At 34.7% G+C, this 19,491-nt stretch overlaps 1 protein-coding gene across 2 annotated transcripts; it reads left to right on the forward strand.

Moving 5' to 3' along the window:
* Window positions 1-1,862: 1,862 nt before the first annotated feature.
* LOC109113656 (transcription cofactor vestigial-like protein 2) lies at window positions 1,863-6,081 on the forward strand. Of its 2 annotated transcripts, none has more exons than XM_042747295.1 (4): window positions 1,863-2,113; window positions 2,936-3,227; window positions 4,192-4,659; window positions 5,956-6,081. In XM_042747295.1, the coding sequence occupies exons 1-4, from the start codon at window positions 2,030-2,032 to the stop codon at window positions 5,994-5,996; spliced, it is 885 nt and encodes a 294-aa protein (XP_042603229.1). In that variant the 5' UTR covers window positions 1,863-2,029; the 3' UTR covers window positions 5,997-6,081. The 2 variants fall into 2 exon arrangements, with proteins under 2 accessions (XP_042603229.1, XP_042603228.1); XM_042747294.1 differs by lacking the exon at window positions 5,956-6,081 and adding an exon at window positions 5,829-5,886.
* The last annotated feature ends 13,410 nt before the right edge of the window (window positions 6,082-19,491 follow it).

The following is a 19,491-nucleotide window of genomic DNA, read 5'->3' on the forward strand; positions in this document are numbered from 1 at the left end:
TAGATTATTTTACAATTGTATTTTTTACTTGTTACAACTTTTTTTTTTCATGCTATATTTTCTGTTGATTGTATGAAAAAATATTCAGTGTTTGTTTTCAATATGTTTGCTGTGTTGCTGTAATTTAATGGCTTTCTGAGAAATATGAAATTGTATTTTTATTTAAATTAAGGCTATTTTTTTAAGATGTGTTTGCATAATTGTCATCATAATTTTGATGCTATTGCATGTGTTATTTCATTGTGGTATTTTTTAACAATGTCATCTTTATGTGGACAATTATTTAACAATGTCATTTGTATTGACAGGATGGACAGACATCCTCTACTACAAGGATTTTCTCCTTGGTTATGTTTATACGGGAGTCAACTTAAAAGTTGTGGTATACAGATGATCTCTATTGACAAGCCATTCATTTTCCAAGTTCATGAAAGTGTTTTGTTGTTGAATAGAAAACCATTTGTCTCATTGTTTGGGCCCTTAGAAAATGTATGGGAATTTCTAGTACAAGAATGTACAAATCCTGGGAAAAATCGACTACAGTAAATACAGAAGTTACAACTGTGAGGATCACTTTACACCTCAGATACTGCTATTAGTGTTTGTTGAGAAATAACTGGAATATTTCACCTCCAGCACTCTGGACAGCGCTAGTTTAGCTTAATATGTGAAAGACTCTATGAAGTGGGTTATACGTGAGTAACGTGACAGAATACCAAACATTCCTGTGAAATTCCCAGTAAAATCATGATGAGCTTTAGCCACCACTTCAGCTGCTCTTCTGAAGTGTATTGGTTACTACAGCAGCAGCATCTTTGTCTCAGACGGACCAGTGTATCAGTGTTTTCTCAGTTGCAATATATTGTTGATTTTAAGGGTCCTAATGACAGAAAAATGCCCCTTGACCCCAGTACCAATTGCGTGAAAACTATTTGACCTTTGACCTGGAAATCTAAAGAGCCCAAGGCAACTGGGCACAGAAAACAATGACACTTTAAATAGATTGCAGCACACTTATTTAACGATAATTGATCTGTTTAGTTTGTACAAGCAATCATATTGTAGGCCTAATACACATTTTCTATTCAGCTGAAAGTTGTTGTTTATTATTCAAATGATGTGAGCTTTTTGAATTTTGCTCCCGTGCGACAGAAGAGACCAGAAAATGTAATTATGTAGATATACAGTAGTCAACATTTGAAGTGGATCAAAAAAATGAATCAAAGTTGTCCTAAGGCAGGAACACATTTTGGTTTTAGGTTTTAATACAACTTTGATGAAAGGTTTTGATCCACTTCAAATGTTGACTACTGTATAATCGCAGTCACTGTCTCAGAAGATGTAGGCTATATTTTGTTATTAAATATGCACTCAAATCTATAATAAAAACTAAAATATACTTTTATTTGTAAAACCAGAACAGTTTGATGGTTAAAGGGACATTATGCTACCTGCAGGAACGATTAATAAGGAGATAATGGTCTCTGGTGTAGACACACGTCAAAATGCCTCGTTTCATACAGGTTCGATTCAGGAGTCGTTTATTTGAACTGATTCTTTTTAGCGATTCACGCAACGATTTGCATGTTTCTATTAATCACGCGAAATTCAACTTTCATAGTAACATGATGAGGTAAGAAACATCTTATAAACACAACGTAATATTTGAAGTTTTACAAAACTTTCGCAAGTGCTATGTTCGAGGATTTTTCAACACATAAATATTTATTTTACTGCAAGCAAGAACCTGCATCGAGCGCACAAGGACTTGTGGGAACCGTTTGACTGATAATTCAAATGAATCGACTCACTGAACCATTCATCATTTGAATGAACCGAATCTTTAAAGTGAATCAGACTTGTGCGTAAAGACAGAGTACAGAACATAAAAGCTGCTCAGTGAGCTTCAGCCGGTCTCGACGCGGAGCTTCATTTTCTGTCTGTGCACGCTGAGCCAGCGCTATATTTCAAATGAATCGTCCTCTCATTCCGCTATTAAGTTTCTATACGTGATATAACAGTCTTCGCCATGAGCTGCTTGGATGTCATGTATCAAGTTTATGGTCCACCTCAGCCTTATTTTACCGCAGCATACACACCATATCACCATCAGGTATGTTAATTTTTAAGTTAACTTTATTATGCTTCTGTTGTGTGAGAAGAAAATGCACTTTAATTTGATTTTACAGCATTTCTGTTTGTTTTGGATGTTGTTTTGAATCCTTGCGCGCAACTTTCTTTGACTTGTTGCGCCTGTAATCTTGACCAAATAGTTTTACAGTTTTAAAACAAGTCACATAGTTAAATGTTAATGGAAAACAACGTGACCGTATTAGTGGGGGTTTAAGTGTTGTTTAAAATGATTAAAAGCAAGAATTTAAATATGACATGTCATAGGTTATATTGTCTACTTGTTTGCTTTTAATCATTTCAAATGTACACACAGTGTATATTGACTGTATAGGCTATATTATGTTATATGATCAGTATGTATGACATATTAACTTGATTATTAACTTACTATTAACTATTAAGCAAAATGTGCTTTTAATCTTTCTGAAATTGTTTTAATTTGAGTCGTATTTTTCTTACACTGTTTCATAAGCTTATCCTTAATAACGAGAATAGAAAAATGGACTTGAAAGCAGATTTTCTGTATTTTATAGATTTCATATTGTTATCCTAAATTAATATTTAGTGTAGAAATACTGGCATGTGTAATGCGTTATGGAGAGTATATTTCTGTGTGCTAGGGTTTGAAACATTATATGAACACAAATATTGTGCAACAGCAAACACACACTGATGTAATACACGACTATACTGATTCCCTATAACTGTCTGTGTATTAAATAGAATGTATGTGAGTGTAATTCTCTATCATGGAAATAATATTGAATGGAAACTGAAATTGCCACTTTTTACATGCTTTCAGAAACTGGCATTTTATTCGAAAATGCAAGAATCCCCAGAAACAGTGAGCGGAAGCAGCTCTTCTTTTTCTAATATCTCCGGGCCACCTATAAAAGAGGAGGATTGCGCCCGGGAGAAAGATCACCCGCCGGAGGCTGAGTACATCAGCTCCAGATGTGTGCTATTCACGTATTTCCAAGGGGACATCAGTTCGGTAGTGGATGAACATTTTAGTCGGGCTTTGAGTCAGTCCAGTAGTTACGCACCTGGATCCACCAACAGCAAAACCGCAAGAGGTACATCGTCCTGGAGAGGTGGGAATCTGATGCAACCTGCAATTTCATTTATCCTATAATTCATATATGTTTATTTTCATCCCTTATGACTACACCGCTTTTAGTCATGGGAATGATTTTACTTTTCGTGTTTTTTTTTGTTTTTTTTGCATTGTTTCAAGATAGATATAGTTAGATTGTAAAATTAAATTAAGATATACAGATAATTAGAACAGAATTTTTTACATTTAATTTAATATCACTTTTCTTTGCATCCTTTATGATTGCACAGCTGTTAGTCATGACAATGGAAACAAATTTCCTTTTTTTTTTGCAATGTTTCAAAAGCAATAGATGGATTTTTAAAATATAATGCTAATTAATCAAACTATATTAAAATGTTATATATTTAATAGTATATTATAAATATATAAAATAATTTTAGGACATAATTTTTACAATCAGTTTTGATTGTACAGAAATTTGTCATGACAATGGTCACAATTTTATTAATATTATTATTTTGTGAGATCAATAGATAGATTTTAAAAAAAGTAATGCAAATAATAAACAGGACATCATTTTTACAATCAGTTATGATTTCACATTAGTCATCACAACAGGCACAATTTATTAATTTTTTTGGATTGCTGCATTATCAAAAGGTAGAGTTTTAAAACAATAGTTAACTTAGGATATCATTTTTTACAATCAATTATGATTGCATAGATATAAATTATTGCAACAGGCACAATTTTCAGTTTCAGTATCAATAGATAGATTTTTTTTTAAGCTAATGCAATTTAAATCACGATTATAAAGATATTCAGGACATAATTTCTACAATCAATTTGTTGCAATTATGTTTTATGAATCCAAATGTGTGGGCAATTTATTTTAATCTCAAACAAAATATTTAAAGGTTCATAATGTTGTATATTTGAATTATCACATGCTTTTATGTGCATTAACATGCAGAACATCTAAATGTTTCTCTCCCCAGACGGATCATTCCCTATGAGCCAGAGAAGCTTCCCTCCCTCTTTCTGGAACAGTGCATATCAGCCGTCGGTCACAGCATCTCTCAGCAGCACCCTGGGTTCCTCCCACGATCTTCCCTTCCCAGCAGACCCGTACTCCACCGCATCTCTACACAGCCACCTTCACCCAGCCACCCCCCAGAGCTGGCACCCCTCTCACCACCATCACCCTTACTCACTCAGTGGAGCCATCGGCACCCAGGGGTCCGCTTACCCCCGGCCCTCCATGCACGACATGTACGGAACGCACTTTGACCCCCGTTACAGCTCTCTGCTCGTGCCCTCGGTGCGGCCGCATAGACTTCCTCCAGCCACTGTTCCCGCACCTGGAGCCTCGCCATGCGAGATCAGCAAGAGTGAGCCAGGCAGCTCGGCGTGGACCGGAGCTTTCACAGCGGCGAGCTCTGATATGAGTCTGAACATGGATCCAGGTGTGAACGGCATGCAGTATACATACAGCAGCACTGTTTATTCACATGAGCTACACTTAAAAAACGTATGGAAGTCACTGCATTTGAAAACAAAATATCAAAACAAAAGGCATTCATTTGAAAGAATAGAACACTTTGCAAGAAAAACATGTCACTAAAAACAAGGTTTTGGCTTTAAATAATAAAAAACAGTCATTTTGTGACACTTTCTGGTTGCCAGATGTTAGTAGAAATTATGCACGAAGTTCACAAAGGATCTATTTATAGAGGATATATTTATATATAAAAATACCTATATACTAATACATGGCAAAGCTGAATTTTCTCCATCATAACTCAAATCTTAAACATCACAATAACAAATCAAACCATCAGTGTCGTTTGATCCTTCAGAAATCAATATGCTGATTTGCTGCTCAAGAAACATTTATTAATATCAATGTTGAAAACAATTCTGCTTAATTTTTGTGAATACTGTGATGCATTCTTTCAGGATTATTTGCTGAATAGAAAGCATTTATTTAAAAATAGAATTCTTTTGTAACATTGTAAATATCTTTACTGTCAGTTTGATCAATTTAATGCAACCTTACTGACTTTTAAAATATCTTACTAACCCCAAAATTACGAACATAGTTTAGTGTAGTTAATGTGATGAACTAAACCTGTGGTTACTATGTAAGGACGCCTATGTGAATTTTAGGAAAATTGACATCATACATCTACTAAATCAGAAAACTGAAAACTGAAGTTATTTCAGAGAAAAGCTCCAGTATGATTTGTCTGCAAATGCCACTCAGTTTAATATTTTATTATATAATGCAATGACATTTAGATTTTTTAAGTGTGCCTTAAAGCGTCTAAATACATTCTAGGGTCACCGTAGGTTAAAAATGGTGCATAAAAAGTCAGCTCAAAAACTTCAAACATATAAAGTAAAAATAATAATGTCTAAGAGCTTCTTGAAGTACATATTCTGAGTTTAAAATCTAGTTATCTTCAAGGTTTTTGATTTTGACCTTTGCTCTGCTGATATTTCGTTCCTCATTTTTACTCTCACTCTTCAATGCTTTCTTTGCCTGAAGTCTCCTCACTTCTCTATATTTTGCTGCTTGTTTTCCCTCTCCTCATTTCTTTATCCTTTTCTTCCTTTTCCTTCTTCCTCTCAGGTCTACAGAGCCAGGATAAGAGCAAGGACTTGTACTGGTTTTAGTGCACTGCGGGCCGCTTCTTTCTCCGCTGGCTTGTCTTTCTCTGGCTTTTTTTTTCTGTAACAGATTCTCGTCTCACTTGCAGCTCGGCGCTACACCCTCTGCAGCGGGACCATCCTAAGCTGAACCCTTCGGATGAATGCAAAACTCTATCTCTCGCTCTCAATAGAGAAAAGACTGTAAAGAGGAGCAAGCATGCTGCTCTCACCCCTTCCCTCCCCCGACCCCTCAGCGAAACTGACCCCAAAATGAGATTTTAAAAAAAAGACAAACGTTACTTCAAGGGGACGAACTTGCAGAAAAGAATAGAGTTTCTGATACGAGAGCAGCATTCCCTATCATCTCTGAAGACAGAGAGCGCGGCTATTTGAAGCCACTTGACTCTATCAATATTGCTTTCAGCACCTGTCACTGACAACTGTTGTGGAACTTAGCAGACGCACACACAATGGCACTGTGCACCCTGGATTTCATTAAACAGGCGTTTTGTTGTATCTGGACACACGGCGAAAGGGAACAACTGGTTTGGCTTTTCATTTGTTTCTGAGGAGTGGTGTGGGTTTAACTGGAAGTAGATACAAACACCATTACGCTGTGCTGTGTATATACTTTATGTGTCTTAGTGTTTCCAGTGCTACACGTAGCAAACAGCATGACAGAAATATTCATTCTTTCATTTGTACTTTTTTAACAACCACTTTCAGTCACCTTCAGCCTATAGAGTGACGTCTCACCACGGTGCATTTGAATGTATGACATGTAATATATTACCTTTGAAAGTATTTTTCCAGTGCATTGAGGAGAATGAGGTGTTGTCTGTTTTTATCAGTTGTCTATCTTCATCGTACGAAACAAAAATGGAAATAAAATCAGGCGATACACACTTTTTGCTGCTCTTAAGTGTTTTAGAGAAAGCTTGTTAAATTTTTCATACCAGGCACATCTTGAAATTTATTTCTGCTTAAAGGAAACAAAAGACTATTATGAATTTGCTGCAACCTTCCAAACCTCAAAAGCGAGACCATCAGAGATTAAATTATTTATTTCAATATAAATGTTTCTGCATCGATATGTCCGCAACATGAGTAGGAATGTAACCATGGGCTACTTTTAATCTGTGTGATGTTTTGTTCACTCGGCCATCAGGCAATGAAAAGGAAATGGGAGCGAGAAAGAAAGCAGGAGAGTGAATGTTATCACGCTGCCATTTGATCCTTTTCTTTTTGGTTATGGTTGCAGTGAATACCGGACAGCTGTAGATTAATATTGGCTTATGACAACAGCAATGATGGACAAGAGATGTGTGGCCAGGGGTTTCTCTCGCTTAAGTGGGTAAAACAAAGGCCTCTTTTTTGAAACCAGCACTGAGGAGCGTCCTAAAGTTCATATGGCAGATCAAGTCACATTTCAAAATGTACAACTGGTGTAAGTTACTAAGCCAACTTGTTTTTGTGACAGCAAAGTGCAGCATAGGTATTTTTATAAATTATGACATTGAAACTCTGGTCACTCTGGTTGTATTTGTAGCCTGTTTGTGTCCCTTGAGTTCAAAGTTGAGTTCATTATATTAATGTAGGCTACTATAGTATTCAGTACTGTTGACAATGAAATTGACAAGCTCACTAGGCCATATGAACAAAAATGAAATAAATTATATAGAAAAAAATACATAAGATTGGATATAGAGAATTTACAAGCGTAGAGGAGAGCAGGGCTGTCACAGATTATTTTTAAATGTCAGTTTCTGTATTCGGAATCAACATTACTTTCTGTAGGTCTATAGTTCTTGACCTTTAGTGGGGCTCTACTGGTTATAGGCTTTAAATGAAATAGCTTCACAAAGTAAACAATTAGGAAAGACAATTCATGACACAGTTAAAATGTACAAGATTATTCTGAAGAGCAGTATGTGTGTCAGTGTGGTTTTCAGTATGGTGTGCAAAAATAAGAGAGCAGGCCTACAGAATTCGCAAAATCTTCTAATTTAAAACAGATGTGTTAAACCAAGATTAAAGAGCATATAAATAAATATAAAACGTATAACTGGTCTTTTGACTTAAAACACTGACCAAATGCCAAAAGATTATGATTAGCTTAATTAATTGCGATAGAAAAATAAAACATTGCATGCAATAAATTAGATATACAAATGCTAATGTGCTCTTAAATCATATGATTACGCAAAGCTGGCACATTATCTCTGCCCGGTAACTCCGCGCCAATATTATCATGACTGGACTATTTCGAGCCGCGCCGCAGCAAAGCGCGCGCAATTACTATCAGAGCGACACTCGATATCCGCCGTATCACTGACTGGAGGATTTGTGATGGTGATGCATAATCTTGCGGCAGTAGCTCATAAATTACCGAGCACTAATTAGGGGTGAGAGGCCGAGCTGTCAGTCACATTATCCCCCCAAAAATTAAACGCAACTCGCGTGTACATTTTTTTGGAGTGGTGTCGAGGAATCTGCGGCCAGTTGTCACTTTGTCCACCGTTTGTGGAAGGGACCGTCATGATCAGCCATGTGAAAGGTCAAATCCCCACACTTAAAAAAAAAAATAGATCAACAGGTCGCTGGCATTTTAATCAACTCGAGTCTAATGTTCTCTATCAATCAACTAGTTACGTTAAATGACCATTATATAACTATCACTCTCTTCCAACAAAAATAAAAATTTTTACAACCCTGAGATGTGCGCAACACTACAAGGACTACTACTAGTACTAACAATTATTTACAAGGGACTACTACTTAACATAAAATTTATCTCCTTCATATATTTCCTTCAACAGCATTTTTATTTAAGCTATCATTTAAAGGTGCATTTATAAAATATTAAACTGACAAATTGTTATATTTTATTAAATATTATATAAAACACATATATTTAATATATAAATGCATATATCATAATGTACACCAAAATCAAATTTAAGGTGAATAGAAATGTGTATTTATTTTTAGACACATTTTATACTATATTAAAAAAAAAAAAATTACAAAAATAATCACATATCATATATAGAATGTATATACATAATTTAATATTTTATATAACTGTTTTTTACACACACACACTTTATATAAACTAATACACACACACACTTTATATAATTTTAGCCTACCATAATAAACTATTTTCATTTATATACAGATAGATATACAATATATGTAAAATATAAATATATATATAAATAAATATAAAGGCCTACCCATAATTACATATTATGTATATATAATTATATATATATATTCATATATATATTTATATATATATAATATATATATATATATATATATATATATATACATTTTATATATGAATGTAATATTTTATATAACTAAGTGTTACACACATTTTATATAATTTATAAATCTAATTATATAAATATAAAAATATATAATATTTTAATTTATAAACAAATAGGCTATACAATAGTATATTATTTTGTTTTTAATGTTTTATTACATAAACTAATACAATATATTGTTGTATAAAGATATATCATAAAATGTATATGAATAAATGTAATACTTTAATAGTACCATATTAAATAATATTACACACACACACACACATTTCTGCCAGCTGTTTAGATAAACACTTACCTATAGTAACTGTACAACTTAATTATAAAAAAAGTACGCTAGTTCTTTTCTTTGGAAATTGCATTTAAAATCCTCTTGGCTGGAACATGTGAAGAGGCACATGCAGTCTGAATGAGCATGAAACTTCTGGATGCTGCTGTGCTTTAGCTCTCCTTCATCTGTCCTAATGAATGCACTCAACGATAAAGCATTTCAGCTTCCAGCTATCATTTATTCTATAACAAGCGAGTAGAGCTGTCATCAGAATTCTGCCAAACCTAATCTCAGTGTATCGCTGTGGTAATCCCACCTCAACAGTCGAGATGCGAATGTAAACACGTGTTGGCCAAATCACAGAGGGAATTGTTTTTTATTTAGCCTCAGTATAAACTCACACACTTTGAGCTGCACAAACACCGCGGGCAGCGATGGGCACTGTGCCACACCTCAGCTTACTGTTAATAAAAGAACTCAACCCTAATGCTAAATCATTCTTGGGAGATGAGTGAGTATGTTAAAAGATATTTGTAGTTCTGCTATCATTGACCAAAATCTGACTGCCAAGTAAATAACAGTCAAGGTCCATAAAAGGTATGAAAGTCGTCGTCAGAATACTCCATCTGCCATCAGACGTGCAATCTGGGTTATATGAAGCGACGGGAACACTTTTTGTAATCGAAGAAAACAAAAATAACAACTTTATCCAACAATTCATTGTCAACAGTCTCCTCTGTGTCTCTCCATATCACCGTATGCTGTGTATGCTCTTCTGTATCATCCACGCTTCAAGGATGCGCTGTTTCTACATGTATTTAGCTTTGATTTGAAAGAAAACAGACTTTCAAACCTTATATGGACCTTGACTGTTATTTACTTGGCAGTCTGTGGGACAGTCACAGGCCTCCCGGTTTTCATCCAAAATATCTTAAATTCAGTTCCGAAGACGAACAGAGCTTTTACGGGTTTGGAACAACATGGAGGTAAGTGATTAATAACAAAATTTTCATTATGGGGTGGAGTATCCCTTTAAATAATCACTGATTCCAAACTTTTGAATGATGTGCTTATATATCAGTTACAAGATATACAAGGTATACAATAACAAATTATACAAGACCTATTGACATGCCATATGTAAATACAATTGAACATAAATTAGATTTGAGAGCTTATAATTTTTTTTCGCACAAAGTTATAATATGGCTTCAGAAGACTTGGAATATAGTGCTTGATTCATATAGACTAATATTATGAAACTTTTAGTGGTTTTTTTTTTCTTTTCATTTTTAGAGCTTGACACTTTCAACATATAATGAAATGGGTTTGGAATGACATGAGGGTGAATAAACGATGACAGAATGTTCAACTTCTCCTTTAAGAGCTCATGTTGTACCCTCATGACAACCAATTGCGCATGGCATCTCTTTCTTGTGTGGTCTTTTCTGAAACAGTTGCAAATGATGAGGGTTGTGGTTTTTATCTCTTTGGAAGAGGCAGATGTTGGAGTGTGTGTGATCTCGCCCTAGTGGTTAAGGAATGTGAACCTCGCTAATGCCGGAGCTGAAGACCAAGCTCTGTATGACATTCAGAAGATCCACAAGTGCCACATGGCTGTCAATTTTCACACCACTGCTGGTGGTATTTTTCACATTAGCCAACATAAGCAGTAAGTATTTGAATACAGACATCTGATGGACAGCTTCAATGTACAGATCACAAAGATAGATTTGCATAATTTGTTATTTTTTAACTTTTATTATTAAGCAAGCCAGACTCAAAACTATGTTCCTGGGAATGCTGTGCCCTTTCTGTATCAAGGGCATTACCGCTTCACCACAGCTCTGAGGTAATACTGTTAATCTAGCTAATTAATTAGCACAAAACCATGTTCAAACAATTTGGAGCATGTCACAGGATTGATGTTACAATTTTAATTATGAGGGTAATGACTTCTTTAAGGTCGGAGAGCTGCAGCGATGCTTTAATGCATGAAGAATGCCACTGATCCCACATCTAAGACCAGCAGGTTTGTGAAACCTCTATCTTTGGCCTAAACCCCAAAGCTTAGAGCTGTCACTCATCAGGAGAGAATGGACAACACAATGCCCCTCCTGAACAAACATCAGACCATTGACTTCAAACAGCTCTTTTGTAAGGTTAAATGTCACTATCACATAAATAGTGAAGGAACCATTGTTTACTAATGTTACTTATATTAGTGATTTTAAATACAAATATAAGTATAATAATATATCATAAAATTTTATATATATATTTTTAAATATAAAGTATTAAAGTAATAAGTAATAAAGTATCTCAGTATGCCTACAGAATAAATCAGAATAACTTAATTTTGTGACCTTTATGTTATAGGATCTATAAAGTGTGGTTTCAACAAAAATAACTTCTAAAGTCACATAATTTAAAAAAAGAGATTTTATTATATTATATAACATTATATTACAAATACATTATATTTTCTAAATATACAACTGCCTTAAAATATTTGTAGGAAATATAGTGTTTGAAATATATTTTAAAACATATTTAAGCAAGTATATATATGACTAATTGACTAGAAATAATTGTAATAAATAAACAAAAAAATGTATACAAATTGATTTCAACAATATTAACTTATAAATATATTATATTATATTGTAAATACATTTAAATATCTCAGTATAACAACAGAAATAATCTGAATAAATTAACTAAAATAACATTTTGCGGCCTTCAACAAAAAAATATGTGCTTTAAACAAAATTAACTGATGTATAAATTCACAAATTTAAGTAAAAACATTATGAAAACACATGTACTTTCCCTTGCAAAACATTTTCAGGTTTTGTTTTTTGTCAAAACTTTCCTATAATACCATAATATGAAAATAAGTATTGTGGCGTATTTGATACCACGACCACAATCATTTTTGTAATGATTTATAAATGCTTTCAGAGATTTCTTTGTTCAGTAAAGAAGACTACACACAAAAATGAAATATATGATATCTAAAATTATATCTAATGCATTCATTTCAGCACTATGTTAAAATACCCCGGCTTAAGGGTTTACACTATAATCAGAATCCACTCAAATTCCGCCTTGAATTTGTGGAGATGAAGCGTAACTTTTAAGCATCGTGCCGATCTAGAAGGACCTGATGTTGTGTCTGAAGCGCTAAGACTAGATATCGCATTTCACTCCAGTGCACAGTGTTTGGCTTTTCACCGAAGCTGAACACACCTTACAGCAGCCAATGAATCCAAAGGTCTTGATCTGGGAATTCCTCACATAACTGTTGTGCTTTGCTACAGTTCTTCTGATGGAGAACACAAAGCCTTTGGATTCAAACAGGACTTTGTTCTGTTCACGGCAGGCATTTGCCAAAGGGTTAGGTGGCATATGAAGGATTTTAAAAGCAGGATAAATGGGACGAATAATCACAAGCCTGCTTGAACCAATATGGGAATTCAACAGGGCTCTTCCTTGACTGTGTTTAGGTTTGCTAACAGTTCATCCCCTGGCAGTGCATGTGCCCGCGATAGACTTTAAATGAATGTGAGAACACATGTAAACACCGGACATTTGGTCCAACCCAAAGCTCATTGCTGAAATACAAGCATCAACAAAACCATTGCCAGCTTACATTAACCAATCCGAGAATGTGTACGCGTTTTGTCACTTCTATAACTACTGATTGGAAATATGGACCTTTTTAGGTGAAACAGAGACCAAAACAGTAAAGTTCCTGCTGTCAAAACTGTCTACCGTGACGTAGAAGCAAAACATACAGTAAAGTGACTTTGTTTATGGTTCTCTATGGCTAATTCAATGTCATGTCAGTGAAAATGTTAACAAAGCACACAATAATATGGCTATTTAAAGTTAACGTTTTTCAGCAGGATCAGACATATTAAATAACCTCAAGTCCCAAATAACCACTTTTACCTGCAGATGATGACAGATAAATGGACAGAACATGTCTGTGTGAGAATGAAGAGTCAATCATTGAACAATGACTTTCTATCAGTGAGACATTTTTTCATAAAATAAGCAAAATAGTTTGTGGGAATCCTTTTTTGTCATGTCACACTTATCTAATGCAGCGTTTACAGTAGTGTGTTGCACATTGAGCACAAACAGATTAAAGGAACAGAACATTCTAGAACTTTTTAAAACAGAAAGGGTAAATAGTGCTTGTGTGGTTATTCCTATTTCAGGACCACCTTCGCATGTTTGTACCAAGGGCCTTGGGTCTTTTTATGGATCAAGGTTGCTGTCTCACACGTCAGGTTGTCTGTGTTAATCTCAGTGACTTGAACAAGGGGGAAGTAAAGCTGTTACCGACTGCCATTTCTGAAGCCATGAAGAAGGCTGGACACTTGGCTTCTGGAGGAACATGCCGCTTTGACTGAAAAAATAATACTAAATAGTCATTGAACAATACTGACTATTATCAATATTTAATTCATTTTTCTTTTGAAAACATGCCTTGAGAATGTTGACATCACATTTCAGGGTTGAAGGTCTTTGCAAAAATAATAATTAAAATATATATATATATATATATATGAATTAATGAGCACATATATATATATATATATATATTATATATATATATAGATTATATATATATATATAATATATATATATATATATATATGAATTAATGAGCACACGATGTTTAAAGGACAATTTTGACACTGAAGACAAGTAATGACTCTTGAAAATTCAGCTTTATATTCAAATAGAAAACAGCTATTTTAAATGGTAATAATATTTCACAATATTACACTTTTTATTTATAAACGCAGCCTTGGTGGACATAAGAGATATCTCTCAGAAAAAAATCTTACGGACCTCAAACTTGTGAACCATATAGTGTATGGTTTAGTTTTGTAAAATTGTTAGTAAAAGTCAATTTGTGATGTACATATTTCATTATCTGATTCAGCTTGCCACCTACTTGAGTAGGTAACCTGATGATTCATGAAAATATTTGTCTCTCAACATCTTTATCATCTTTATTCACTTTTGTTCAGAAAATTACTACCTTTGGTTTACTATTGCAGACACATGTTTGTTTAGTTTGTAGAGAAGATCAGAGGATCTTATATAACTGCACAGCCCAGGCAGAACCACTGTCAGTCCAGATATATGACTGCTTTCAGGAATGTGTCTGGATCTCAGGATTGAGTGTCAGCCTTTTCAACATCAACAAGTCTCTACCTTCTAACGCTTCAGCACATCTTCATGTCCCATGACCTCCGGATTCGCAGTGATAAAAGTAAACAAACATTGTCTTACCTGTTCAGGTAACATGAGAGCCGCTGACTTCCTGCCGTGGATCCGTTAAGAGCTCACTTCCAACCACCCCTGCCATTAAGGGCCGTGCCTTTAGGGTGCAGGGGCTTTATGGGATGAGGGGAGGCGGAGAGGCTACTAATGGACTTCAGAGACATTAAGCTGAAAGCAGCAACTGAAGGAGAAAGGGATGGGGGAAAGAGATTTAGGATGAGAAGTGATCTGTAGAGAGTGAAACTGAACTGGTGTGCTTACCTAGAGAAGGTAAACCTCTAGAGAAGGTCTCCAGTAAGTGTGTTTAATCACCACAGATGTGTAAGAATACTTGTGAACTTTTGATAATGTGCATTTGATTTTAAACTGTCAAATTCATTTAACACTTTTATTGTTGTGTCAGCAAACACATGCAAATAAAATGAAAATAATGGAACAAAGGGAGATTAGGGCATGTTGTCACACTTTTTACACTAGTGAATATTTCTAACGGGGGCTTTATTTTCAGTTCCTGTAGTTACATACACTAAAGGGAAGTTGTGGCCTATAGTGGTTAGAGAGTTTGACTCCTAACTCTAAGGTTGTGGGTTTTGAGTCTCGGGCCGGCAATACCACGACTGAGGTGCCCTTGAGCAAGGCACCGAACCCCCCAACTGCTCCCCGGGCGCTGCAGCATAAATGGCTGCCCACTGCTCCAGGTGTGTGTTCACAGTGTGTGAGTTCACTGCTGTGTGTGTGCCCCACAGAGCACAAATTCTGAGTATGGGTCACCTTACTTGGCTGTATGTCACGTCACTTTCCCTTTTTTTTTTTAAGAATTGGATACAAATGCAAGTAAAAAATAGAGTTCTTTTATGACAACATGAAGATATACTAAACAAATTTCACTCAGAAATTTTTACATTTCTTATGCTCACCAAGGCTGCATTTATTTGACCAAAAATACAGTAAAACAGTAATATTATGAAATATTATTGCAATTTTAAATTGCAGTTGCCGTTTTCTTTATTTCTGTAATGGTAAAGCTGAATTTTCAGTAGCCATTATTCTAGTCTTCATATAATTATATAATATTTTTTCTACCTTCTATATGTTGTATAGAGCATAATAAAAATAAACACAATTTAATTAAGTGTATGAGTTGCATTGAATAAACTGTGAATATATTGAACAAGTTTGTATTGTTGCTTGCATGTCAACTAAGTTCATGATCAGGTCATGGTGACTAAGTGCATCTGACGGATCCCAGTCATGCAGACAGTCACACTTCCACAACAGTTGTTGCATGTGTTATTTATACATTCAGTCCTGATGACTAATATTACAATATTAGCATGAAATCTGAAGATATTTCATCAGACCTGTGCTGAATGCACATTCAAATCAGATTTGTCTCTGTGATTATCTTGAGAAGACATGATGCAATTAAATCAAAAGATTTAGCTTAAATTCCATCATAATTATCAAATCAGATTAAGTGCATAGCCTACTAAGTGATGTAAGCTCCATTTCACAGTTTGGTTATGTGTACTTTGCATGCAGTAAAAGCTTGTGTGAAAAAGCAAAATGAGGTTTAAATTAAAATTGGAATGCATAGGGGAAAATACCTATACTTTAGATGATGTAACAAATCACCATTTCTTTAAAAAATATTTTACTGTTGTGTGCAGTTCACTTAAACAGTCCACCAGAGTACATTAAGAATTATTATGTCATGATTAAGTCATTAAAACGATGTTTAAATAAATCAGTCAATAAAAAACAAATCATATATATTAAAAATAAATTATAATTGTACAGCTTGAATTTAATAATATATTTTATATATATATATATATATATATATATATATATATATATATATCTATATATATATATATATAGCTATATTATATATAGCTTTATGAAAGTTATACTGTATCACACTGCTGTCTCTGTTTGAAATGTCATGCCAATTGGAGATTAAATGTATAAGATTGTGATATAAACAGTAGCTGATGTCATAAAAGTGCACATACGTAATCTGAGGCTTGAAAAGCACAAGCAGCCAGACCACAGACTGTCACACACGTAGCTCAAGCTGTGGCCAGGAAAGCAGTAACCCACGAACAGGTGGGCATAGCGCCTGTCAAGCGGGCAGAGATTGATGTGACGGGTTACGGTGCTGCTGGGTATTCTCTTTCCACACAGACAGCTGTGCTGCACTGAAGGGAGATGTGTTGTCTCTTACAGGGACGGGACACTCTGGAGCCCTGCAAATTCTACAGTCAGTTTGAGTCCAAGTACACTCATTCTATAGGTCAATATTTTCAGCGTAATATGAGTATAGTTTACTATTTTAACAATTTTCACAAACTCAAAAATATAAATATATAAACACTCCTATATATAGGAGACATTGCCACAGTTCTTCTGGATTTAGTCTGTCTCAGTTTGTTCTGTTTCTTCATGTTATTCCAGACAAGCTGGATGATGATGGTTGTTGTCAGACTCCTTGTGCAAACAAAAATCTCACTGGATTATTACATTTAATGGCAAAAATAATCTTTGGAAATGTAAACTGATATTTTCTTACTGACCCACTACAGCAAAACATAGAAATAACCGACTTAAAACCATTTTTTATTGGTGAAAATACTAGTGGCCTAAGACTTTTGCACTGTACTGTATGTATATATATATATATATATATATATATATATACATATATATTGACATCTGTGGTTCCATGAAGAACCTTTGACATAAATCTTTTCTTTCGGTTCTTTATAGTGGTAATAATGGCTATTTTAAGATATATAATATCAATAACACTTTTCAGCAACCTTTTCTGCATGTTACAATGTTACGCCAGTAGGTGGCAACAAAAGACTGTCTTTTTTAATTATTCAGTGAACCAATTTGTTCTAAAACTATAATTTACTGGCCTTAAGGTCGCGTGTCCACCAAAGCGTTTTTAGCCCACTGAAAACGCCCAGCTTTGAGCACTTCAGAGTGCTTTTGCAGCCCAGCGTTTTTTCAGTTGAGATGCTGTGGTGGATGAAGGTCTGCTGAATGGCAGATGCATAGCGAATGAAATGTTTCTCCAAGCATTATTTTTCATAACAATATTATTGTAGTCCTGCAATTCCATATAGTACTGACATAAATACTTGGAGACAAGCAATATAAACTTCTCCATTGTCGTTCAGCCGTAGAACAAGCAGGGTCTGATGGTTGACCGGTATTAGTCCCGCCCCATCCTCTATTGTGATTGGTTAACTGACTATAATGACTTATATATGCTTATAAATGCCCTGCGTTTTACCCTAACGTTTTTCAACGAAAAAATGCCTGAGCACGCAGCATGAAAAAGACACTCAGTGCTTGGCATGCTCCCGGCGTTTTAAAACATTTGGCTCTCCCATTGAAAACAATTGAAAAAATACGCCATCCTCGGGAAAAAAGCACTTTGGTTTAATATAATTCAAACACATTGAATCATTTACTCAAACGATTTGTTTAAAAATTCATAATGTGTCGCAAGGAAACGCGTAGCAATCCATTGTGCTGTGTCTCCATTTCAAACTTTTGGTTGGGAAAAATGGACAAAAATAAACCCCAATTTACTAACTTTCTCCACAAAAGTAAAAGAGACATTTTCGAAATTAAACCCCAATTTTGTAACTTTCCCTTTTATAGTTAAGAATTTATAGTCAAACCTTCACTATTATTTTGCAAACTCTTTATTTACTTATTCATTTTGATGTTTTGGCAAGGTAAAATAGTCATGACTTGATAAATCCTCAAGTCTATAAGTACTAATACAGTGGGGTAAAATTAGCTGATGTGATTTTAAACTATATATATGTGCGTTTTTTTTTTTTTTAATTAACAGTGAAAGCCTTTGCTTTGTGATACTGTCACACAGGTGATCTGAAAGACAAACTGCTATATATCAGAAATATAGACACGGCATATTTGGAGGTGCAGAGCATAAAGCAGGTGCAGAAGAAATAAATTAAAAACACTCAACATTTTGATGTTTTAAAACTCAATTTTCGGTACCTTGAAAGCATCAAATAAGCTATTTGTGTGATTTAATCATACATCAGACCCAGTTGCATTGACATAAACATTTCTACACATTCCTCTTTATTCAGTTTCTTTTTTAATTGATTTAACCTTTTCTTTGATTTGTCTAAGACAAAAGAGGCAAAATATGTTTCGTTATAAAACTTGACCATGAAGTCAGTTGTCTCCATCTGAAACATTTTCCTTGTTTAATAATGATTCCTAAGGATTTATAAGAATTACAAGGACATTAAGAGTCATCAGAAACAGAAGTGTAAGCACAGTATCCTTGGACTTCCTGCTCACATTCATCCTTTCAATCCAGTGTCAGAATAAGTGTCTAACATTGTCAACCCAAACCCGTTTCGGCTTAGACACGATTTATACGTACAGTTCTTTGTTGGCCTAGAATAGCTACTATCCCTCAGAAACCTTGAACCAGATGAAGGTATAGTGATTTTTACAAAGCACCACAGCATGTGCTTGGTTTCAGAAAATGGAGTCTGTGGGCCTCAGAAAGCATGAAAGCAAGTTCCATCACCTCTCTATTATTTCCAAAAGTGTTTCTGATGTCTTTGAAGCCTCATCTAGAAGTCCATTTTAAAGCAACAAAGTTGAAAGGCAATTAATAGAGTAAAGGGACCCTAAATGCTCGCTCTCCTATGTTATTTGAA

Source organism: Cyprinus carpio, chromosome B20 (genome assembly GCF_018340385.1).
Source record: "Cyprinus carpio isolate SPL01 chromosome B20, ASM1834038v1, whole genome shotgun sequence".
Lineage (NCBI taxonomy): Eukaryota > Metazoa > Chordata > Actinopteri > Cypriniformes > Cyprinidae > Cyprinus > Cyprinus carpio.

Excerpts from the sequence above, each read along its gene's own strand:
- LOC109113656 (XM_042747294.1), top strand. The coding sequence starts at position 2,030 with ATGAGCTGCTTGGATGTCATGTATCAAGTTTATGGTCCACCTCAGCCT. Across the intron at positions 3,228-4,191 it reads AGGTACATCGTCCTGGAGAG|ACGGATCATTCCCTATGAGC; the intron begins GTGGGAATCTGA and ends TTCTCTCCCCAG. Across the intron at positions 4,660-5,828 it reads GAGTCTGAACATGGATCCAG|GTCTACAGAGCCAGGATAAG; the intron begins GTGTGAACGGCA and ends TCTTCCTCTCAG.